The sequence below is a fragment of the Corythoichthys intestinalis genome, chromosome 1, assembly GCF_030265065.1.
Source record: "Corythoichthys intestinalis isolate RoL2023-P3 chromosome 1, ASM3026506v1, whole genome shotgun sequence".
In the NCBI taxonomy this organism is placed as follows: domain Eukaryota; kingdom Metazoa; phylum Chordata; class Actinopteri; order Syngnathiformes; family Syngnathidae; genus Corythoichthys; species Corythoichthys intestinalis.
The window spans coordinates 41,974,033-41,995,792 of record NC_080395.1 but is presented as its reverse complement, the minus strand read 5'-3'; the positions used below and the strand labels follow the sequence as shown (position 1 = coordinate 41,995,792).

The following is a 21,760-nucleotide window of genomic DNA, read 5'->3' as shown; positions in this document are numbered from 1 at the left end:
ATTCAACTTCAAACATTGAGTTTAATACTGATTTTGGCATATCATATTTAGCTTTCTTAATTCACCTTTTGATTTCAAATAGGGTCATTACCTGTGTTTCTCTTGTCGTTTACAACCTACAGGGTCGTGGAGGTCTGGGATCCATCTTTGTGTGGGCATCTGGCAACGGAGGCAGGGATAAGGACAGTTGTAACTGTGACGGCTACACCAACAGCATCTACACCCTATCCATCAGCAGCTCCACCCAAAATGGCAATGTCCCTTGGTACAGCGAGGCATGCTCCTCAACCCTCGCAACCACCTACAGTTCGGGTGGGCTCACCGAGAAACAGATCGTAAGTTCTGGTTATGTTTGTTCCGTTTCTGTGATTCTACAATCCTCCTTTAAATCTTTAGCCTCCAAATTTTCATTAAAATTAATGGATCAAAGGCATGGCCATCCATTCTTAAACAGTTATGCCCATTCATCCAGAAGAACGTGAGGTTAACTTATAAGCAGCCATTGATGGTGATAGATTAGGCAGATTTGCTCTAAAAACGGATTGGTTTTACATTGACACTTGTGCTAGTTTCCAGTTTGAATGTTTACCGTGGTTTTATAAAAGTCATGGTTTGTAAAAACACACAGACAAAAAAAAATAAATTAGGGCTGTCAAACGATTAAAATTTTTAATCAAGTAAATTACAGCTTAAAAAGTAATCGTAATTAATCGCAATTCAAACCATCTATAAAATATGCCATAATTTTCTGTAAATTATTGTTGGAATGGAAAGATAAGACACAAGACCGCTATATACATTCAACATACGTTACATAAGTACTGTATTTGTTTATTATAACAATAAATCAACAAGATGGCATAAACATTATTAACATTCTCTTAAAGCGATCCATGGATAGAAAGACTTGTAGACTTGTAAAAGATAAATGTTAGTACAAGTTATAGAAATTTTATATTAAAACCCCTCTTAATGTTTTCGTTTTATTAAAATTTGTAAAATTTTCAATCAAAAAATAAACTAGTAACTCGCCATTGTTGATGTCAATAATTACACCATGCTCACTCATGGTACTAACCCATAAAATCAATTGGACCCAAGCGCCAGCAGAGGGCGCCAAACACAAAAAAACAAGTAACAAGCGGAGATTACGCTGTACTGTCATTTTAATCTGTTTGAGCGGGGCATGCGCGTTGTGTCAAATATTTTAACGTGATTAATTTAAAAAATTAATTACCGCCTGTTAACGTGATAATTTTGACAGCCGTAAAATAAATAAATGTGAATTGCACCCTGTTCAACTTAGTAACTTGGATATTTAGTTTTTTATATTTCATTTATTTGTTCATATTTCTCTATCAATCGAATTATCTATGTCTGAACTCTGTCTACTGATCTCTATACTTCTACCTATTTCTCTCTCCCTACATCTCTCTTGCTCTATCTACCGATCTCTATTGGTTGAGATATAGTCCATTTACCATACTTTTGCTCTACCAAATACCAAATTAAAATGAAACATTTTTCAATGATGGAAAAATGGTGAAACTAAGGAAATAGATCAACAAACATTTGGAACTGCTCCATTGTTAATTCACGAATTAACTTATTGCCTGCTGTTGAGAGCGCTAGACGTCGGTCCAATCTCTGGGTAACATTCTAAATAAATTTGACGTCTATTGCCATCAACGGCACTGAAACATGATCAACTACTTCGAATGGATTTGATTTTGTATGGCTGTCAATGGCTTTGAATAAGTCAATGTTGGCATGTGTTGCCACAGAAGGAACATGAACTAAACCTTTGAAACAGAAGCAGCTGTAGCATTGAGATTTTGCCAATATGGAACTATATGCAAGTGTGTTGGCCATTCTGCAGTTAATCCACGGTTCAAAATGTCTTTGGGTCTTCAAGACTAACTGTTAATATCACTAAAAGCCTGACGGGGAACTATAAAGCTTAACATAAGTAGCGTGCAGTCTTGTTAAAACAATTGATGATGACATGATTGGTAAAATTATGTTCAAGGACAAGGAGGGAGAAAATGATTTTCTAAGTACAGTTGTTGCAAGATAATTGGTTGTTGATTAACTTGTCTGTCGCGCTACGACTTTCGGATCCTCTTTTTGTGATCTGTCCTTTTTTTTTTTCATCCATTTTCACTTTGGGCCCATTAAAATGATTATAAATAATAAGCTGCTGGAAGTTCTCCTGGCTGCCTGCTTAACATTCATGTCCGCAAACAAAGAATCAGCCAGTTATACAGTCTAACAGCCACATGGAATGCTATAGCCGTCCAATCTGTTGGGACTTGGAGGGCTGGAAGTGATCAAACGATGACTGCCAGCCCCTCCCGGTCCAAATGGATTGGAAGTCTATTTCAGTTAAATGCTATTTTAAATATAAACATTTTCCCTTTACTGACTACCACACTTTACATACAGTGCCTTGCAAAAGTATTCGGCCCCCTTGAATCTTGCAACCTTTTGCCACATTTCAGGCTTCAAACATAAAGATATGAAATTTAATTTTTTTGTCAAGAATCAACAACAAGTGGGACACAATCGTGAAGTGGAACAACATGTATTGGATAATTTAAACTTTTTTAACAAATAAAAAACTGAAAAGTGGGGCGTGCAATATTATTCGGCCCCTTTACTTTCAGTGCAGCAAACTCACTCCAGAAGTTCAGTGAGGATCTCTGAATGATCCAATGTTGTCCTAAATGACCGATGATGATAAATAGAATCCACCTGTGTGTAATCAAGTCTCCGTATAAATGCACCTGCTCTGTGATAGTCTCAGGGTTCTTTTTAAAGTGCAGAGAGCATTATGAAAACCAAGGAACACACCAGGCAGGTCCGAGATAGTGTTGTGGAGAAGTTTAAAGCCGGATTTGGATACAAAAAGATTTCCCAAGCTTTAAACATCTCAAAGAGCACTGTGCAAGCCATCATATTGAAATGGAAGGAGCATCAGACCACTGCAAATCTACCAAGACCCGGCCGTCCTTCCAGACTTTCTTCTCAAACAAGGAGAAAACTGATCAGAGATGCAGCCAAGAGGCCCATGATCACTCTGGATGAACTGCAGAGATCTACAGCTGAGGTGGGAGAGTCTGTCCATAGGACAACAATCAGTCGTACACTGCACAAATCTGGCCTTTATGGAAGAGTGGCAAGAAGAAAGCCATTTCTCAAAGATATCCATAAAAAGTCTCGTTTAAAGTTTGCCACAAGCCACCTGGGAGACACACCAAACATGTGGAAGAAGGTGCTCTGGTCAGATGAAACCAAAATTGAACTTTTTGGCCACAATGCAAAACGATATGTTTGGCGTAAAAGCAACACAGCTCATTACCCTGAACACACCATCCCCACTGTCAAACATGGTGGTGGCAGCATCATGGTTTGGGCCTGCTTTTCTTCAGCAGGGACAGGGAAGATGGTTAAAATTGACGGGAAGATGGATGCAGCCAAATACAGGAACATTCTGGAAGAAAACCTGTTGGGATCTGCACAAGACCTGAGACTGGGACGGAGATTTATCTTCCAACAGGACAATGATCCAAAACATAAAGCCAAATCTACAATGGAATGGTTCAAAAATAAACGTATCCAGGTGTTAGAATGGCCAAGTCAAAGTCCAGACCTGAATCCAATTGAGAATCTGTGAAAAGAGCTGAAGACTGCTGTTCACAAACACTGTCCATCCAACCTCACTGAGTTCGAGCTGTTTTGCAAGGAAGAATGGGCAAGAATGTCAGTCTCTCGATGTGCAAAACTGATAGAAACATACCCCAAGCGACTTGCAGCTGTCATTGGAGCAAAAGGTGGCGCTACAAAGTATTAACGCAAGGGGGCCGAATAATATTGCACGCCCCACTTTTCAGTTTTTTATTTGTTAAAAAAGTTTAAATTATCCTATAAATGTTGTTCCACTTCACGATTGTGTCCCACTTGTTGTTGATTCTTGACAAAAAAAAATAAATTTCATATCTTTATGTTTGAAGCCTGAAATGTGGCGAAAGGTTGCAAGATTCAAGGGGGCCGAATACTTTTGCAAGGCACTGTATACCTGGGGCTGCAGTGAATGAAGTAAGCCATTTTTTTTTCCAGATCACAACAGACTTGAAGGCCAAATGCACAGACTCCCACACAGGAACCTCTGCCTCAGCCCCACTGGCTGCTGGGATCATTGCTCTAGCGCTTGAGGCAAAGTACGTTATCATCAGTCATTTTTAAAATCTCACATCGCCTGCAATTTTTCATCTAAAACCGTTACATGACATTTGAGCAAATTTGACAGTATATAGTAACCTAAAAATGACTTGTGTTAAGTCATAGTGAGTTGAGAATGTCAGCCAATCATGTGCGTGTGTGTGCTTGTTTGCATTTTATTGCAGTAAAAATTTGACCTGGAGGGACATGCAGCACCTGGTTGTGCAAACTTCTCACCCTGGCCACCTGATCACCAATGACTGGAATATCAACGGGGTCGGACGCAAAGGTACATACCTTTTTACAAGTTCATTTCCCTACATTATTTTTGTGTTCTTGTCACTATTATATTCTTAATGCATATTTTTATACTTCATTGAAATGCAAGGCCTAAAATCTGATCAAAATATCAGGTTTTTTTTAAGTGGCGTGCGTGTGGATATTTCTACCAGAAGAACATCTGTCATGGCTTTCTCCTCTTTTCTCTCATTTCCTGCAGTCAGCCATTCATATGGATATGGCCTACTTGATGCAAGTGAAATCGTAGCCTTGGCAAAGACATGGACGAACGTGGGGCCACAACGCAAATGTGTGATCACCATGGTCAACGAGCCAAAGTTTGTGCAACACCCACCCATTATTAGCGTACATTTTTAAACTATTGAGAGTAGTTTATTCTCTACTGTGTAGTGAAAAAGTATTTCCAGTTTCTTCACCTCAATGTCCAATATCAGACAGAGGTAACCCATGCAAACATAAAGCATTAAAACATTTATTTTTTTCAAAACAGTATTTCATGTATTAACAGCCTAGTTAAAGTCATTTCACAACATTTCAATCATTGTGACCAAAGCAAGCAGCACGAAGCTGTTTGTCACTCTAGATTCCTGACATAACATTAACGAACTGTCAGTTTTTAGATCTTTTCTTTTTTTTTTGATGCACTGTTGTGCACATGTTTTGCCAGTCCAAGCCAACCGGATCAACAGCATTCTGAATGCCAAATTTGAGATAATGGCACTGTATTTAGTACAGTTTTTTGACACATCTCGGATTTCCAACAGATAGCGCAAACACCAACTGTGGTCATTGTGTTAGCAACTTGCGTAGTTCCTGCATAGTAGAAACAGGTCCTTAATGAGTGATTGAACAGCTAATAGTACTCGCCATACTTTGCAAATAGTGTAAAAAAATATATATACATTGTCACATGCTTAGAAGCCCTTTCTTAAATGCTGGACTGGGGTCAAGTCAAGTCATCCACCACATAAAATTTGCAGAAATATCACGCATTGTGCGACAAGGGTCAACTTCAAGTTAAGCTTTTCTTTTGAAATTTGAAAATGGCCCTCCTGGGATGTACTGTGATAGCTGACTTGGACTTTTTGACTGGATATTCACCTGAACGCATTATGCTTGGTGCGGAAATACATAATGACAAGTCTGACCAGCGCTTTTTGCGCACCCCTTTGTGCATCCTGCTCATATTTCATATGGTCATGAAAACCGTTAAAAGTTCTCAACAGTTCTCTTGAAAGGAACAACAACTCCATTTTATGTTCACGGGTTATCTTTAAGTGCATTTACGTATCCTGGTCAGCTAAAAAATGTCGCATTGATGCAAACACATCTTTTTACATAATTTTTGGGTGCTGAATCCAATTTTCTTTTTTTCGTTTGTCTAAGATGGTGGTTAATCAGTGTGCATACTTTGTTTCCCCCCCCCACTGCAGCAGTTTTAGTCAGTTTTTGAAGCAATATAACAAGTCCACTATGTGGAAGAAAGCAACACTAATATTGAATGCATTTTCTCCTTGGACGCTTTTAATCTACGGTAAACAGCCTGACATTTCACCTCGATATTATGCACTTGTTGCAGTTTCGCTGTGTGGGTGTGAGCATCCATAGCCCTCGAATGCTCACAGCAGACTGTTTCAGCATCTGGGATCAGTAGCAAGGGCAGTTGATTCCATTCAAATGTTAGCTTTTAGCCTCATATAGACTGACTAAAAAGCAAGAAAGCGGTTAGTGATTCTGTCCTGTCACTGATGCTGTTTAAATAGGGCAGAAGAATTTGCATTACAGTAATGTTAGTATGCAATATCACAATCTCTAGCCCAGTATAATGAAAATATGAAATTGGTTTCTAGAAAATGGAAATTAATTGCAATATAAAAAAGGAAAGACAACACTTGGTATGATTGGCCTACATATGAATGACAAAGTGTAAGTATGTAATTCGCAAATTTCTTGGAACTCTGATCATGGAGAAAATGTTGTTTAGACACACACAAAAAATACAGCACTTATGAGGATGGCCATTTTGTGACATCAATTATGCACATACACACTGAAAGATTCAGGCACAGGTGCATGTGATAATGGGTACTTGTATTCATGAAATCACGAGAATAATACCTGGACAGGTAAAATGTCTACTCCCGTTTTGGCTAATATTGGCTTTTATTGACGTTTTTCTCTCCACTACATATAAAAAAAAAAGTTTTTTCTGTTTTTATTTTTAATTATAAACAAGATTCTTTCCGCTGAGATGGTAGTTTGCTTTTCCTTTTAAGCAGTTTTGAGCTAGCACAGAACACACGGTCGCTACAGGTGGTGAAACTGTAATCCTTTCCAAAGCTGCAAACTCTTTGCCCTTGCAGACTATCACACTGGTCAGGAGTTAAGTAGCCTCCTGATCCCAAGATCAGGGGGAAGCCTGTAATGGTTCTGATGGTACACTGCATGAGCTTTATCAAATGATGTACCCCAAATAAAGAAGGAATCAGTACGTAATTCACAAATTTCTTGGAACTCTGATCATGGAGAAAATATTGTTTAAACACACAAAAAATACACCGCTTATGAGCATTGCCATTTTGTGACATCCGTGAATCTTTTGACAGAAACATCGGGGGACACTTGTCAGTTAACAAGAGCGTGGATGCCTGCTTTAATAGCCTCAATCACGTGACCTTGCTGGAACACGTCCAAGCTCGGCTCACCCTGTCGTACAACCGGAGGGGGAACCTGGCCATCCACCTCATTAGTCCTGCCGGCACGCGTTCCACACTGCTACATCCCAGGTACATCAACACACAGCGTACACACTGACACAAATTGCTCGGTTCTGTTTGTTTACACGCCCGTGTGATGTTTCCCTGCAGGCCTCATGACTACTCATCAGAGGGTTTTAAAGACTGGGCTTTCATGACCACCCACTCCTGGGATGAGAACCCCTCCGGGTCGTGGACGCTCGAGATTGAGAACGTAGCGGGGGCCAGTGACTATGGTAAAGGCTTTCTGCAAGATGCCACTGCATGTTTGTTATGTTTGAATCATAACTCGATGTTGGTCACATTTTGTGTGTTTGTTAAATGATTATTTTTTTCTTTTTGGCAACAGCTCTTGGCCACTTGAAGTTTCTCACAATATCTCATAGGATACTATACTAACTAATCAATTATTAAATCAAATAATTTCTTTCTTGATTAAATATTTAGAGACATTGTTGACCTCAGAATTGTCCAAATCCTCTTTTTTAGTAAATGTTGTATTTAAACTTTAAACATTTTTTTAAAATGGAATAAAACATATTTATGACCTTTTCTTGATTCAATTAAAATATATGGCGGAAAACACTCAGGTGACTCGAAGTTCCGCTCTGACACCTTCAGTTTGGCCAAATTTCAAAATTGTCCTATATGCATGTGTAATATATCATTGGAAGAAAATGTTTGAAGAGGAGGGTATTTAAAAAATATATATATTTTTTTTTTTATTATTTTTTTTTGTTAACAGCGAAACCCTAACTGGAGGCGAGCGCATGAGAGAGCCTAATTAAAGACACAATGATTTTAGCGAGCTATTATCGCATAGTTACCTCTTTTCGATCAAAAACTTCCATGTAGCATGTATCACAGAGTGTCAAGACACATCTGTGAATGGCCTCAGTCGGATTTTGGGGGGATTTAATGGGTGAAACATGGTAATATAACAAGACATCACAGACATCATGGCAAACATCAAGGAGTGTTTGAGATTTTCTTTTTCATATATTTTCCCTTTTAAACTTTTTTTATTCAATTTTCTTTGGCTCAATTATTCATCTAAAATATCAGGGAAAATGCGATAGGACAAAAAAAAAAAAAAAAAAAAATACAATTAAGCAACAGGACCAAAAAAAAAAAAAAAAAAACATTTCAGCGATAATTATTAAGTAGGTATCTGTGACCTATTTACAGACGCCATTTTTTTCATTGTTACATAATTTGTTTAAAAGTTTAAAATATGCGAGTGAATAATTTTTTAAGTCGTCTTTTTTTATTTTTTTTAACTAAATATTAGTTACCAATTAATTATTCTAACCTAAAAATGACAGACATTTCAAATAAAAAATGTAATTACTTCCCTTCTATTTATGGCTGGGTTGAAACAAAAGCGGTTGCATGGCGTCTGTAAACGGGGGTCTCCAGGGTAAAACGGACTAATTAAAAATAGTTCGGGGGCTTAATGCGCCATGAAACTGCTATGGCAACATATAGACATATTGTTCCATCAAACGCAACAGTTCTTTTGGCTTAAAATACAGCAGTTTGTTTTAAAGAGGAGTGGAAGAGCAGAAACTGCTTTTTCACACTTGTCTGTGTTTTTCGCCATATATATTTTAAACATGGAATTTGAAAACAGGTGAAATGCTATTCTCTATATCCATTTTAAACTATTACAAATTTTTTATTTCAAATTTTCTTAAAAAAATAAAGGGTAATATTTTCTGATTTCTGTATTATAAATAGTAAATAACATGATTTATATAAACTGATTAGTGGAGTAATCGTAAAAATTAACGGCACTTTGACCTATTTGATATGTTACTGAGATCTATACCCGCAGTCATAAATTTGGAGACTTTTAACCATTAATTTGAATGAGAAAGTGCCTCAAAACCTTTGACCAAAGGTGTAAAACTCTGGGTTATAAATAAGGAAATTAAAACTTGAACTAGTGGAATAAAGTTGGTGAGCTTTTTGTATTTTTGATAACTTGATCAAGTTCCTGTTTTATTCAGTGGCGGAAAAAAGAGGGCAGATTTGAAATCTGCCTTCTCTGTCCTCAGTCAGGAGTTCTTACAGAAGAGACTTGCAGTCAAGATGAACCTCTTAAGAACCCCATACTCTTTTTGCACATACAAATACTCTTATTAGACACAAAGAGACATCCGCTTGTTTAAAAATTGCTGCTCTTTTCAATATGTCATTTTCTGTCACTTCATGGTGAAAATCTGAAAGCCTTCTAAAGAATGTGCTTGAACAAAGTCTACCCTCGGGAGCTTTAGCCTCTCTGATTGACAGGCCTACTTTTTTTCCATGGACACATTTTTTTCTTTTCATGAAAGCTTTAAATAAATAAATATAAAAATATCTCCTGGCTCATCTCTCTTCTCAGGCACTCTAACCCAGTTCATCCTGGTGCTGTATGGCACGGGCCCCCTTGATGATTCTCAGCCTGGAAATGGCAACTGCAAGACGTTGGACCTCAAACAGACATGCCTTGGTAAGATACCGTCTTTTCCCAGTGCTCATATGAAAACTGAATGTGACAAGTGATGAGCATGTCTTTTTAAAATGGGGGGGAAATATGAAACATGTTAAGTTTGCTCAGCTTTTTGCTCACAAGCTTGTCTTTAACCCATCGGCTGCCACTGATGGCATTCAACCGCTGCTAGACCATCTCAGTCAAAATGGATTGCTCCCTAAAAGTATCATTAGCCCAGTGCTTCTCAATTATTTTCTGGTACGCCCCCCCCCAAGGAAGACGTAAATATTTTGCGCCCCCCAAACTCTCTGCCAGCAATGTAAATAGTATCATTTGCTCTATAAAATTATTATTAGTAGTACACATCTGCCTAACATTGTGTCATTTTTTCTGCCAAAGAAAAAACAGTAATATAAATGAACTTAGAATAAAGTATAACTTTATTAACATTGTTTTGTTTGTAACAGAGAAGACTTAATGCGCATCAATTTGCCTGAATTTAAAATAAAGTCACATCCAAATTGTAAAAATACACTCAAGGTACATTTTTGACCATTTGATACTGAAAAATAAAATGTAATAAAATCAGTAAATAATAAAAAAGAAAAAATCAAATTGTTTACAAACATTAACTCATGAGGACAGTATGCCAAAAAAATTTGACCGAAAAAACAAAACTGAATCGAAGAAAGAAAAAGAAAAAAAAGAGTGTCTTTGGACAAAAGGAAGAGTGTCTTTGGACAGAAGGACAGTTTTTATTTTCGCTGCTCACAGTATCACCTCATTTGCAATGGTGTGGGGTTATTTAGCACTGAGCATGCTAACAGTGCTCACTGGTTTACTGATATAACACGGACAAAGCGGGATGATTGTTGGCAATATTCGCCATGTTTTCGCTGAGAAACAATCAAGCGGCTTATCAATGAGATTGGGGTCTAATGTCTTTAAGTGGCGTCTTAATTGATCTGGCTTCCGGCTGTACGCTATAATCATTTTTAGACACAGTAAACAGTGTCTCTTCCTCTTCTCCCACTTTATTAAAAGTCAAAGGCAAACTGCCCGAAAAAGCGCATTCTCGGTGGCCGAGGGAGAACGGTAGGTAAGGGCGGTCGTCGTGACGATCCCAAGCCGAAAATGGCACTTCTCGGGCGGACACGTGAGAACCGGAGAAGACAGTGGGTTGCTGCGTGAGTCCAGTCGGAAAACTGCTTTCAAAAACGGCGCACAGCTCTTCTTCATATCTCTTTTCTGTGTGCTCTTGCTCGGTTCAAAAATACTGTGCGCACTCTGAAAATGAGAGCGCCACTGCCACCCACTGAGTGGATGTGCAAGTACACTTTATTCTAGTACGGCAAAAAAAAAAAAAAAACATGTTCCCAGAGCTTACATGCGCCATCCCTGGCATCGCCCCACTATTTGAGAAGTACTGCATTAGCCCAATAACATGATAAACATACCCGAAAGCCGCATCGCCTTTACTGCATATCTCGGAACATACAGGCAACAACAAGCTCGGAATTAATTAATCAGCCCTGTGACCAAAAAAAAAAAAAAGTTAGGCTCTCAGGATCGATGTGTACATCCCTGGAATATACCTATCAAATTTCATTGTTATATGTCCACGATTACTGAGTAGCAACTTTCTCCCGGTTATTTTGCAGACTTTTTTGTTTACCTGTCCGCACTACGTTTAAGATGCGCAAACACCAACCAGGAGCAGCCTCATGTGTTATGTCATCGTCCGCACGGTTTACCTCTGAACTGGAAATTCACTGCTTGCTGGCGGGAAATTTCGAGATTACTACACCCTCTAGACCAAGGGTCGGGAACTACATTTTGTGAGCACTGCTTTTTTCGTGAACACATTTGAACGCATCACGCGGAGCGAGTGTGAGGGCACGCTCGGATTTTCCGAGCAGTCGCCGAGTTGTGATTGAAATAATCTTAAATAATCTTTGGAAAACAACACAGAAAGCCTGACATCGTTACTTGGAATGTTACAATTGCTACTCAGTTGGAGCACTCACTACTTGGAAAATAAAAAATAGAAACATGGTGTGGCGCTGCGTATATTTCCTGGAAGTGCAGAACACAGCCAGGGGACTTAACGTACATAACAGTGGCCGAGACAGGTGGAGCCTCTCAGGGCAGCCTTTTTGTGAGTCTCACGCTCCTGGAAGTGGCGACAATTTTGACAGACGAAAAAGTCATGAAAATGAAACTGATGGCACCCCTCTGTGACTTGGGGTAACATACAGTTCTGCTTTCATGGTTTAATTTTCCCTTACGCATTTTTTATACACTCCAGTTTGGTCGGCATTGAGTTGCTGCTGGCTGAGCTGAGACTTAACGAGAAAGACGAGCTCCGTAATAAGGCTCCATGCCCCTCTGTGCAATCTGCAATGAGAGGATCACCAATGGGCACCGAATTCTAGCATATTATCACGACGTTTGAAGGTCAAAGAAAAATGTGTGAATGCACCATCAGTTCATCACAGCTCGTTCTTGTCAAGCGAGCCAGCCAGTTCCACATTTAAAATTTCGGGTAGGCAGAGAGCTTGATGCACTTATAACAATAACCAGATATGGCTTGCGAGAAATAGGTTCCCGATCCCTGTTCTAGACTTGTGGGGGGAAACTGTAAACAATGGCTGTGTAAAAGAAAGGGGTAGCAGGAATGTCACGTCTTTATCGTTCGCCTCCCATGTTTACAGTGCCATAATGCCACACTAAAAATCGCGAAGGCGCTCTCCATGGCGTCACTTCCTTTGTATCCGATTTTTATACGGAGACACTAGTCTCTAAAGCAGCAGGTCCGTAGTTTATAAGATTACACGGCTACCTACCCTGTGCAAGAACATATATGAAGAAGAGGTACATTAGTGTAGCTGACATGCCATATAGTCTAACTAACTACACGTTTAAGGCCATTATCCTTACTAGTGTAGACTTAACCTAAGTGAGATAGACTTTTAGCCCTCCCCCCTTCTCTGAGCAGTCTAAAAGAAGTTTTTACAGGGTCTTTCAGACCAATGGCATTGAAAGAATAAATCAATATATCACGCTATGCACCAACCACCTTTGCATTACCACAAATCCTTTCAAAATATGAGTATTAAAAGACAACAACAAAAAAAGTTTTTTAACTGCCCCATGTGTAAACTCTTATACCCGTAGTCTAGATAACTCACTGGCTGCCACTGACTGTTCTAGTGTTAAAAATGAAATGTTTCTAGTTGACCAAAGAGCTATGTTAGCTATGTACAGTGGGGAGAACAAGTATTTGATACACTGCCAATTATCAAGTACTTGTTCTCCCCACTGTATATAACCACCTACAACATTCAAATTTAAGTAGACAGAACAACTTTCCTAATGTTGTTCCGGCTTTAATGTTGTTTTATAAATCACAAATAGCCTGCTATTGACCGCGATAAGTGTCCTATAAATTTTGAGTCCCAGTCAAAATGGATTGGACGTCTATCACCATCACTGACACTGACCCATGATAATTCACAAGCTATTCCAGATAGTTTTAAAGCCATTCTTCAGAATTTTCTCATCAATCCCATATTGCAGACTTATTTAACTTCATTGAAGATGGATGAATAGAACCAGCTACACAGTGACAGTCTGTCCCCTAGAGGCAGACATGGATAAGGACCTACTTTCAGGCACGCGAGCAGGAACTATGTACTGGTTCACCTAATTGTTATTGTGCAGTCGAGTGGTATCTAATATACTCAAAGGCATTGTACTTCTCTCAACAACAAGTTGCAATGTTTTTAGACGCATTAGTTTGGTCCTTTGGTTACTTTCATTTGTTTTATAAGACGATGATTGTACACACGAAAGTTGAGCCAATATACCATACACTGTCAGTGGACTTCAAACACAATCTAAAGATCAAGAGCTGTATGAAGATAAATCCACCTTTGAAGATCTTGCTACAGTGCATGATTTATTTGGCATGCTTTTTACACTGAAGGCCCTTTCTGCACAACCTTCATGTTTATATGAGCTTGGGAGCAGCACTGGACAGCTCATGGAAGGCTAAGTAGTCATTTTGTCCAGATGCCATCATGATATTTTCATACTCATTCATCGGGGTGTAAATCACCAATGCATGATGATTCGATACGATATTGATTTTTTGGATAAGGATAAGATATTTGCAGCTATTTGTCAGAATTTGATTCAAGGACCATGGATTGATTTAATACAATAATACACACATTAGCACAATCAGGTACATTTCACCTGAAGCAATAAAACAATTTTGAGAATTTTGTTTCTCAAAACATTTGTCACTTGAATGAAAATTATATGGAGCGATTTAGTTTTCATTTATTGCCTTTTGATCGATTTCTGATTGATAGTGCTTAACCAATATATCGATTCAGATCGATGTATCGTTACACCCAGGAATGTCCCAATCAAAAATCTTTAAATTCTGTTTTGAATCAATTGTTTAAGAGTTTTCCAGTACCAGATCCCAATCCAATGCCTTGTCAATGAAAGAAGAAGTTATTCTATTTATTATTTTTGTTAAAATAATAATGTCTTCTGCAGCAGTACTTTAAACCAAGTAAAATAAAATTATTAGTATTGGGAAAAAAATAAGCAAAAAATAAAATATTGGAACATTTCTGTAGCAAGTGAAGATTTTAAAATAGAATAAGTTCATACTGTGCAAGAAATTATACAGTGGTATGAAAAAGTATCTGAACCTTTTGGAATTTCTCACATTTCTGCATAAAATCATCATCAAATGTGATTAAATCTTTGCCAAAATTACACAGATCAAAATACAGTGTCTGCTTTAACTAGAACCGTACTGTACTATACCATACCATACCGTCATCTTCCACTTGCTCCGAGGTCAGGTCGCGGGGCAGCAGTTTTAGCAATGAAGCCCAGACTTCCCTCTCCCCAGCCACTTCAACCAGCTCCTCCGGCGGGATCCCAAGGCGTTCCCAGGCCAGCCGAGAGACATAGTCTCTCAGGCGTGTCCTGGGTCTTCCCTGGGCCTCCCGCCGGTGGGACATACCTTTCCAGGGAGGCGTCCAGGAGGCATACTAACCAGATGCCCGAGCCACCTCAGCTGGCTCCTCTCAACGCGGAGGAGTAGCGGCTCAACGGCGAGTCCCTCCCGGATGACCGAGCTTCTCACCCTATCTCTAAAGGAGAAATTGGACACCCTGCGGAGGAAACTTATTTCGGCCGCTTGTATCCGGGATCTTGTTCTTTCGGTCACTACCCACAGCTAGGGTAAGAACGTAGATCTACTGGTAAATCAAGAGCTTTGCCTTTTCGGCTCAGCTCCTTCTTCACCACTACGGACCGGTGCAGAGTTCGCATTACTGCAGACGCTGCACCAATTTGCCTGTTGATCTCTCGGTCCCTCCCACCCTTAGTCGTGAACAAGACCCCAAGGTACTTGAACTCCTCCACTTGGGGCAGGATTTCATCCTCGACCCGGAGAGGGCACTCCATCCTTTTCCGACTGAGGACCATGGTCTCGGATTTGGAGGTGCTGATCTTCATCCCAACCGCTTCACACTCAGCTGCGAACCGCTCCAGTGAAAGTTGGAGGTCATGGCCTGATGAAGCCAAAAGCACCACATCATCTGCTAAAAGCAGAGATGCAATGCTGAGGTCACCAAATTGGAACCCCTCAACGCTTCTGCTGCGCTTAGAAATTCTATCTATAAAAATTATGAACAGAATCGTTTCTGTTAACTAAAACCACCCAAACATTTATATGCGAGGCCGTAGGTTTGCATAGGGACAGTAGGGACATAACACTACCAACTTTACAGGATGCTCAAATTATCCCCACCAACTTTTAAGCAACGTTATTGGCATCATATAATGACTTCAGTTATATAGGTCATTTGGATTGTCTTCCTATATGTTGTAAGGATAGAATTGATGTTACCATTATTAAGTGAATTACAGTACTTTCATTATGTTCAGACTTACACTGACCCCTTTTCACTCACTAAATGTGCCAGTCCATTTTTCTCCCCTCAAACGCACGCTTGATTGGCTGAGGACTTGAGCCCCCCCCCCCCCCCCCACACACACACACACCCATTCACAGCCAGACAAAAATACAGCATGCCACCTCCCCCGCCCCCTTCAAAGACGAGGGATATTATAAGTTATTTTTCGCCAGCAGCAGCAGCAGCAGCAACTGTAAGTAATGTAACAAGACGTCAATGTTGTGGTGGTGGGGAACACTCCACTAATTTTGCTACTGCTACATTGCTTCTAGTCGATTTTACTCACTGAGATTTCTTGAAATAAAAAAAGAAATTTTCTTGATTTAGGTAAAAAAATGACCAACTTTTAGATGGATAGGCTCAATACGAACAAATAGTAATATTTACTTAAAGTGGAAGAATCTGAGGCATTAATCTGTTAACTAGCCTTTGACACTCAAAAAAAGATGGAGAAAATTATTTGACTAGATTTAACAAAAATTATAAGATGTTATAAATTTTCAGTGTGAAAATTAGTATAGGTCAACACAGATTTATTTTGCATTAATCATTTCGCCTATCAATTATTTAGGTTCAGATTGAAGGTTGAAGATATTGCTGCCAAAGGGGGCGGCCACAAAATATTAAATGTGATGGTTCACTTACTTATTTTTCCCCCTTCTGTCATTGTTTGCATACACATTAAAATATAAAAAACTATAAATGTTTTGGGTGGTTTTATTTAAAGCAGAGAGTTTTTTAATCTGTTTTTGACAAAGATCACATTTGATGGTGATTTTATGCAGAAATGTGAGAAATTCCCAAAAGTTCAGATATTTTTCCATCCCACTTGTAAGTGCTTAACTGCACTTGTAAAAATAAAAAAAAATATTTTTTTTAAATGAAATTAAAAACTCTGCCATGTTGTACTAAATACACTTGAAATTTTTAGTTTTTGATACCTTCTTTGTTCTCAATACAATTTGAATATTTAATTGCCTTAAAGAGCATCCCAGCTTGCGAAACAGAGGTTTCTAGGCGTCTATTGATTGATTAATTTTGATCAAAACAATCTTTTTACTCAAATCCAATCCTTTGAAAATGAGCCTAATTCCTGATTTTAGGATTGGGAACGGCTTTAGTTGCACCTCCACAAATTACATGAATGTCATGAGTGACACAACAGAACCCCAAATGATTTGGACCTTGATCGCCATCAATGAAAGCCAGTGGGTTAATTTATGAAATAACATTTAAACCATGAGAACACTGTGAAGGTTGTTATGGGTTTCCTTAATGAGTGTTTAAAGTGGTGTTATGCAAATGTAATGGGCTGATCAATGTAAAAACAGTAAATTTTTCAGAGCAACTCTGATTCGACCATTATCATCTATTCCTGTCGATGAGTATGTATGTGTATGTGTCACGCACAGTGTTGTTAATTTTACTTTAAAAAAGTAATTAATTACAGTTACAAATTACTTCTCCCAAAAAGTAATTGCGTTAGTAACTCAGTTACCTGAATGTAAGAGTAATTAGTTACTTGGCAAAGTAACTAGTGATAATTTTTTTTTTTCCCTCAAAAAAAAAAAAAAAAAAACAGGTCACACAATGTGAAGTTTAAAGGGTTTGGGGGACAACTGGCCCTAGCCCAATTCTTTACCCTCCACTTAACTAGACACAAGGGTATTGCGATAACTAGATATTAACCTTTGCAATGTATGGAAGTCATTTAAAGTTGTGAATCAACCGTTAAAGTTGTTAAAATTGCTCCCGTTATTGCATTAGTTCCCTTCTGTCTACTTTAAACATGTGTAAGTTTTAAAACTGTTTCATCATTTAACAATAGATTTAAGTTAAGATTTTGCCGATTTAGGAGCATTTTAGATTTAAAAAAAAAAAAAAAAAAAGTTACTTACGTTCGCTAGGAATGATCTCTACATCAGAGCTTTCCTGAGAAGTCTACTGCTTTAAGATGGCGGCTGTTTACTAACGCACGTAGTCCTTAAAACATGTTGCCAATGCAGCTGTGTCTGTCATTTGCATCTAGTTCTATAATATGATATCTACCGTGTCATGTGGGCGTAGTTTGTCGGCTATGGCTAGAGTCAGGTGTTATTGGAGCCACCTAGCATCGCGGTTGCAACGGTGTCTTCCCCACTCCTGCTCTGCTCTCTCATCTCCGTGAGTCCGTTTCTCTCAGACTTTTTTTATTCAACCAACTTAATAACGCATAGTAACGCACGCCTTTTCCGCCTCAGTAACGGCGTTGCCAAGATGAGAAAAGTAATTAATTAGATTACTCATTACTGAAAAAAATAACGCCGTTAGTAACGCCGTTATATTCTAACGCCGTTATTAACAACACTGGTCGCGCATGGTTTCATACTAAGCCAAAAATCACAGTGGAGCTTGTTGTTGAGTTTTCAGTGATCCCACGCTACTTCGCTCTTCAAACATCGCTCCCTCAGTCCATCGCGGATTTTTTTTTCAATAAAAAATGAATACAGTATTTTTATTGAGACGTCCCGATCTGATCACGTACAGCCGCTGACTCTCACTCCTGCTGCTTTTTTTGCTCAGCTGCAGCTTGTTAAAGTTAACGGTAAGTGACAAGGGTGCTGCTTTGATCTTACAGAAGAGAAGCTTGGGAACGCTACCTTTCAAAGGCGCCGGGTCGTTTAGCTTGTTAAACACCAGTGGTAGTGCGTTGTGTACTGCTCTAAGCAGCAAGAGTGGGTTTGAGAGGACTCCCTCATTGAAGCATTTAATAAAGAATAATACTTATGGGGGAAAAGGGGAAAAACATGCGTTGTATGTATCTTTCCAATGCAAAATCTGAATAAATACATTGAACATAAAAAAAATGTTTTTCTAATGTAAATAAGCTCCGCCTCTGCTTCGTGAAAACAAGGCATCACTGTACTGTGCTTTTCTGTGTGTTGCAGAGTGCGATTCAGGCTTCTACCTCTACATGCAAGGCTGTGTTACAGAATGTCCAAGAGGCTTTGCTGTGGGTTCTATACCAGTCAACTACACCGTGGGCAACAACATTTCGCCGGCCTCCGTCCCGGCCTGCCTGCCGTGCCCGCAACCCTGCCTAACGTGCAGTGCACTCAGTCTCGACGCCTGCCTATCCTGCACTCCTCACAGATCGCTCAACACAATCACTGGCACGTGCGATCGCATCGCCCAGTACTCTCGCGAGTCCCCCGGCAGCTTCATGGTGGACCAGGGGAACACTGGGGTGCAGCCCCAGCCCACCACCCAGTTGCCCGTGACAGTGGCCATTCTCAGCTGCATGGCCATCGTTGCAGTCTTCGCCGGTGTCTTCCTCCTGCTGCAGTTACGCTCAGGCGCCCTCATCAAGTTCCAGTCCATGGAATCTGGCACCGGTGGCTTCAGCCTGGGCAGGAACAGGGTGGTGTCGTATCACGGCATTCCGACGGTGTGGGGGGACGACACCGTCAATACAGATTCCGAAAACGAAGAGTTTGACGTCCAAAATGAGAGAACTGCCTTCATTAAAACACAAAGTGCTCTTTAATACATTCCTTTTCCACCCTGCTTTTTAAAAATCATCCCCACCAACTGTTGGCTAATCAGGGCTGTCTTTTTGGCTTTCACACTCTTCTCCGATTTTATCTCTCATCACATCCCGACCGACGTCCGCCTCCCATTTAAGCGGCTTCCCATCATCCTCAACTTCCCCTTTAAGAGACCTGACAAGAAGCCGCTTCCCCCTTTGGGTGCGTCTTCCTCCACCTCCTTTTGCTGTGTGTCTTTGCAGCCCTCTTCTCAGCTCCTATTGTTTCACTAAAAAGGCAATTACTGGTTTGCTTCTCTTCCTCCTTCCTTTTTCTATCAGTCTCTGTGCAGTAGCCGGATGAGATTGTTTCGAGGAACACAAGCGTGCCAACTTTTACATCCTGCAAGGGAGTGTCAAATCTGTTCCAAACTAGTGAGAAAGAAACAATTTGGACTTGATTATCAAGCATCAACATCCCAAATGCCTTTCTAGTTTCATATCTTATAATTATTGTTTTTCCCTGTTACTTATCAGCCATTGTGACAGGGGCTGTCTCTACTGCAATGCGAGCCACACGTGGTTTCCCCACAGCTGTCGGGATCGAGTTGTGTGGGAAATATACAAGCCGCAAATGTCTGTAACCCCTGCAGCGATCACTCGTCAAGGTGTAATAGTAAAAATGTACTCGATCAACCCCGCAGCACTGGAGCAGCTATTACTTGTGATTCATCTGCTGAAGGATCGGGCTCATTACCGATACATCAATACGTTCCGTTGGTCTGGGCATATTAACACTACAAAGACAAATTTCACACGCCTCAAATTAGTAGTGACACTAATGTACGTTTCTGCGTCATTTATCGTGAAAGAAATGTTTGTCTTCTGAGGCGACATTTTTCTCAATGTAGTTCTGACTGGTTTATGTTTTAGTCCCACCTCGAACATTTTAAAGTCTGTTCCGCACTGCATTTGAATTAAGCATCTTGTGATTGAATATTGTCACAAATTTAAATCCATTGATCTTTTTACTAGATTGGCTGAATTGATTGCCCCAGCCCCACCATCTGGCACTCAAACTCTTCTGTAAGAGGTTGTCATGATGGTGATGATGTGCATACAAAACCGCAGCTGCTCACCCTTTATATATCTACCTCTCATCATTCAGTGTGGTTTCACCCATCAACAAATTAAACTGGATATATTCATCAACTTTCACAGAAAAGGCATTCAAACCTAGTTTTGGAAATTGGACAGTCCAAAAGACTGACTTTTCGCTTCCGTTTGGCGTATTTACGTTTCGATCCAGATTGCCATCTAAATGTTGTTTGCACTCGCATGCTTCCTCGACGGTTCCTCTTTAGGTTAAGTCTTTTTGTTCTGACGCTGACAATCAATTTCCCTGTTTAGAGAGCAAGAGGCAGGCGCAGAAAATAAATCCATTTAAACCTAACCACTTGTGTCGAGAAGCCCTCCCGGAAAGTCTCTCTGGCTAACATGCAGGCGCGGATGTGATTACGGAGGTGTTTGTCCCTAATGTGGCTGCACTGGACTGATCGTGGATCAACATTAGTGCCTACTGACATTTCGGCTTTAAGTAGGGTACTAATTTAGAAATGCCACGCGGCTTGGGATAAAAGACTTCTGGCATTGCATGAAGCGTATAAAAACAGAATGAGATAATGCGGCACCAAAATGGTTTCCAAGAACAACTTTTTAGAATTATAATGGGGTGGTTGCTAGCAGCGTCCGATTAAGTAAAGGGGGTTTAAAAGGAGCAATATGTTGGTAGAACCAAAGACAATCATTTTGTCTCATCTTAAAGATGTTTGGCTTATCAATTCTTAATCACTCATCAAGTCCTTATCACTTTAGTGTGTGTGCGCATGTGTGCAGTTGTTTCATCTATGTTGCGACATTCTGTATTGTTGAGCTGCTGTGAAGGAAGCCGCAAGAATGTACCCCATCAACTCAAATTTAAGGGCTCTGAAATCGATTCTGTGTGTTGACGAGCTTGGTCAGTATACATATGATGCGTTCAGGGGTGTCTCAGTTGACCCCGTCGACTTTTTGCAGTACCTTAAACATGTAACTATGAATACTGTACACGAATGACTTGGCTTACTTGGGACACAACTCTAAATAAGGCCTATTTTTGTACTATAAGAATGGTGCAGTGTAGTTTTCTTGTAATTTAAAGATTGTTTGCTCTTGTTTTCTTTTTATTTAATTGATGTCAATTATAGATTCTACTAAAATAAAGATCTATGCAAATTTGAAGGCGTTTTACTTGATTCCACCTCGCAACTGCATGATGGGTTGTTTAAAAATTGAGGACATTACACGTCCCATTCTTCATTTTTTTTACATTCCAAATCTGGAGTACCCCCTAAAATGCCTTTTTTTTTTCTTCAAACTGAATCTCAAAACCGTTAAATTTAAATACCAGTATTTGGCACTGGTTTTATATCTTGTCTCTTGTAACTTTACG

General features: G+C 39.6%; 1 protein-coding gene across 4 annotated transcripts in view; it reads left to right on the top strand.

The window, feature by feature from the left end:
* Positions 1–21,549, top strand: part of furina (furin (paired basic amino acid cleaving enzyme) a) — a 113,117-nt gene extending 91,568 nt beyond the window's left edge. For all 4 annotated transcript variants that reach the window (XM_057844566.1, XM_057844487.1, XM_057844639.1 and 1 more), the window contains exons 9-16: positions 123–335; positions 4,120–4,220; positions 4,407–4,510; positions 4,721–4,838; positions 7,128–7,307; positions 7,389–7,513; positions 9,667–9,774; positions 18,692–21,549. In XM_057844566.1, coding sequence (XP_057700549.1) covers positions 123–335; positions 4,120–4,220; positions 4,407–4,510; positions 4,721–4,838; positions 7,128–7,307; positions 7,389–7,513; positions 9,667–9,774; positions 18,692–19,290 — 1,548 coding nt within the window. In that variant the 3' untranslated portion in view covers positions 19,291–21,549. The remainder of the gene's footprint in view (positions 1–122; positions 336–4,119; positions 4,221–4,406; positions 4,511–4,720; positions 4,839–7,127; positions 7,308–7,388; positions 7,514–9,666; positions 9,775–18,691) is intronic.
* Positions 21,550–21,760: the final 211 nt, after the last annotated feature.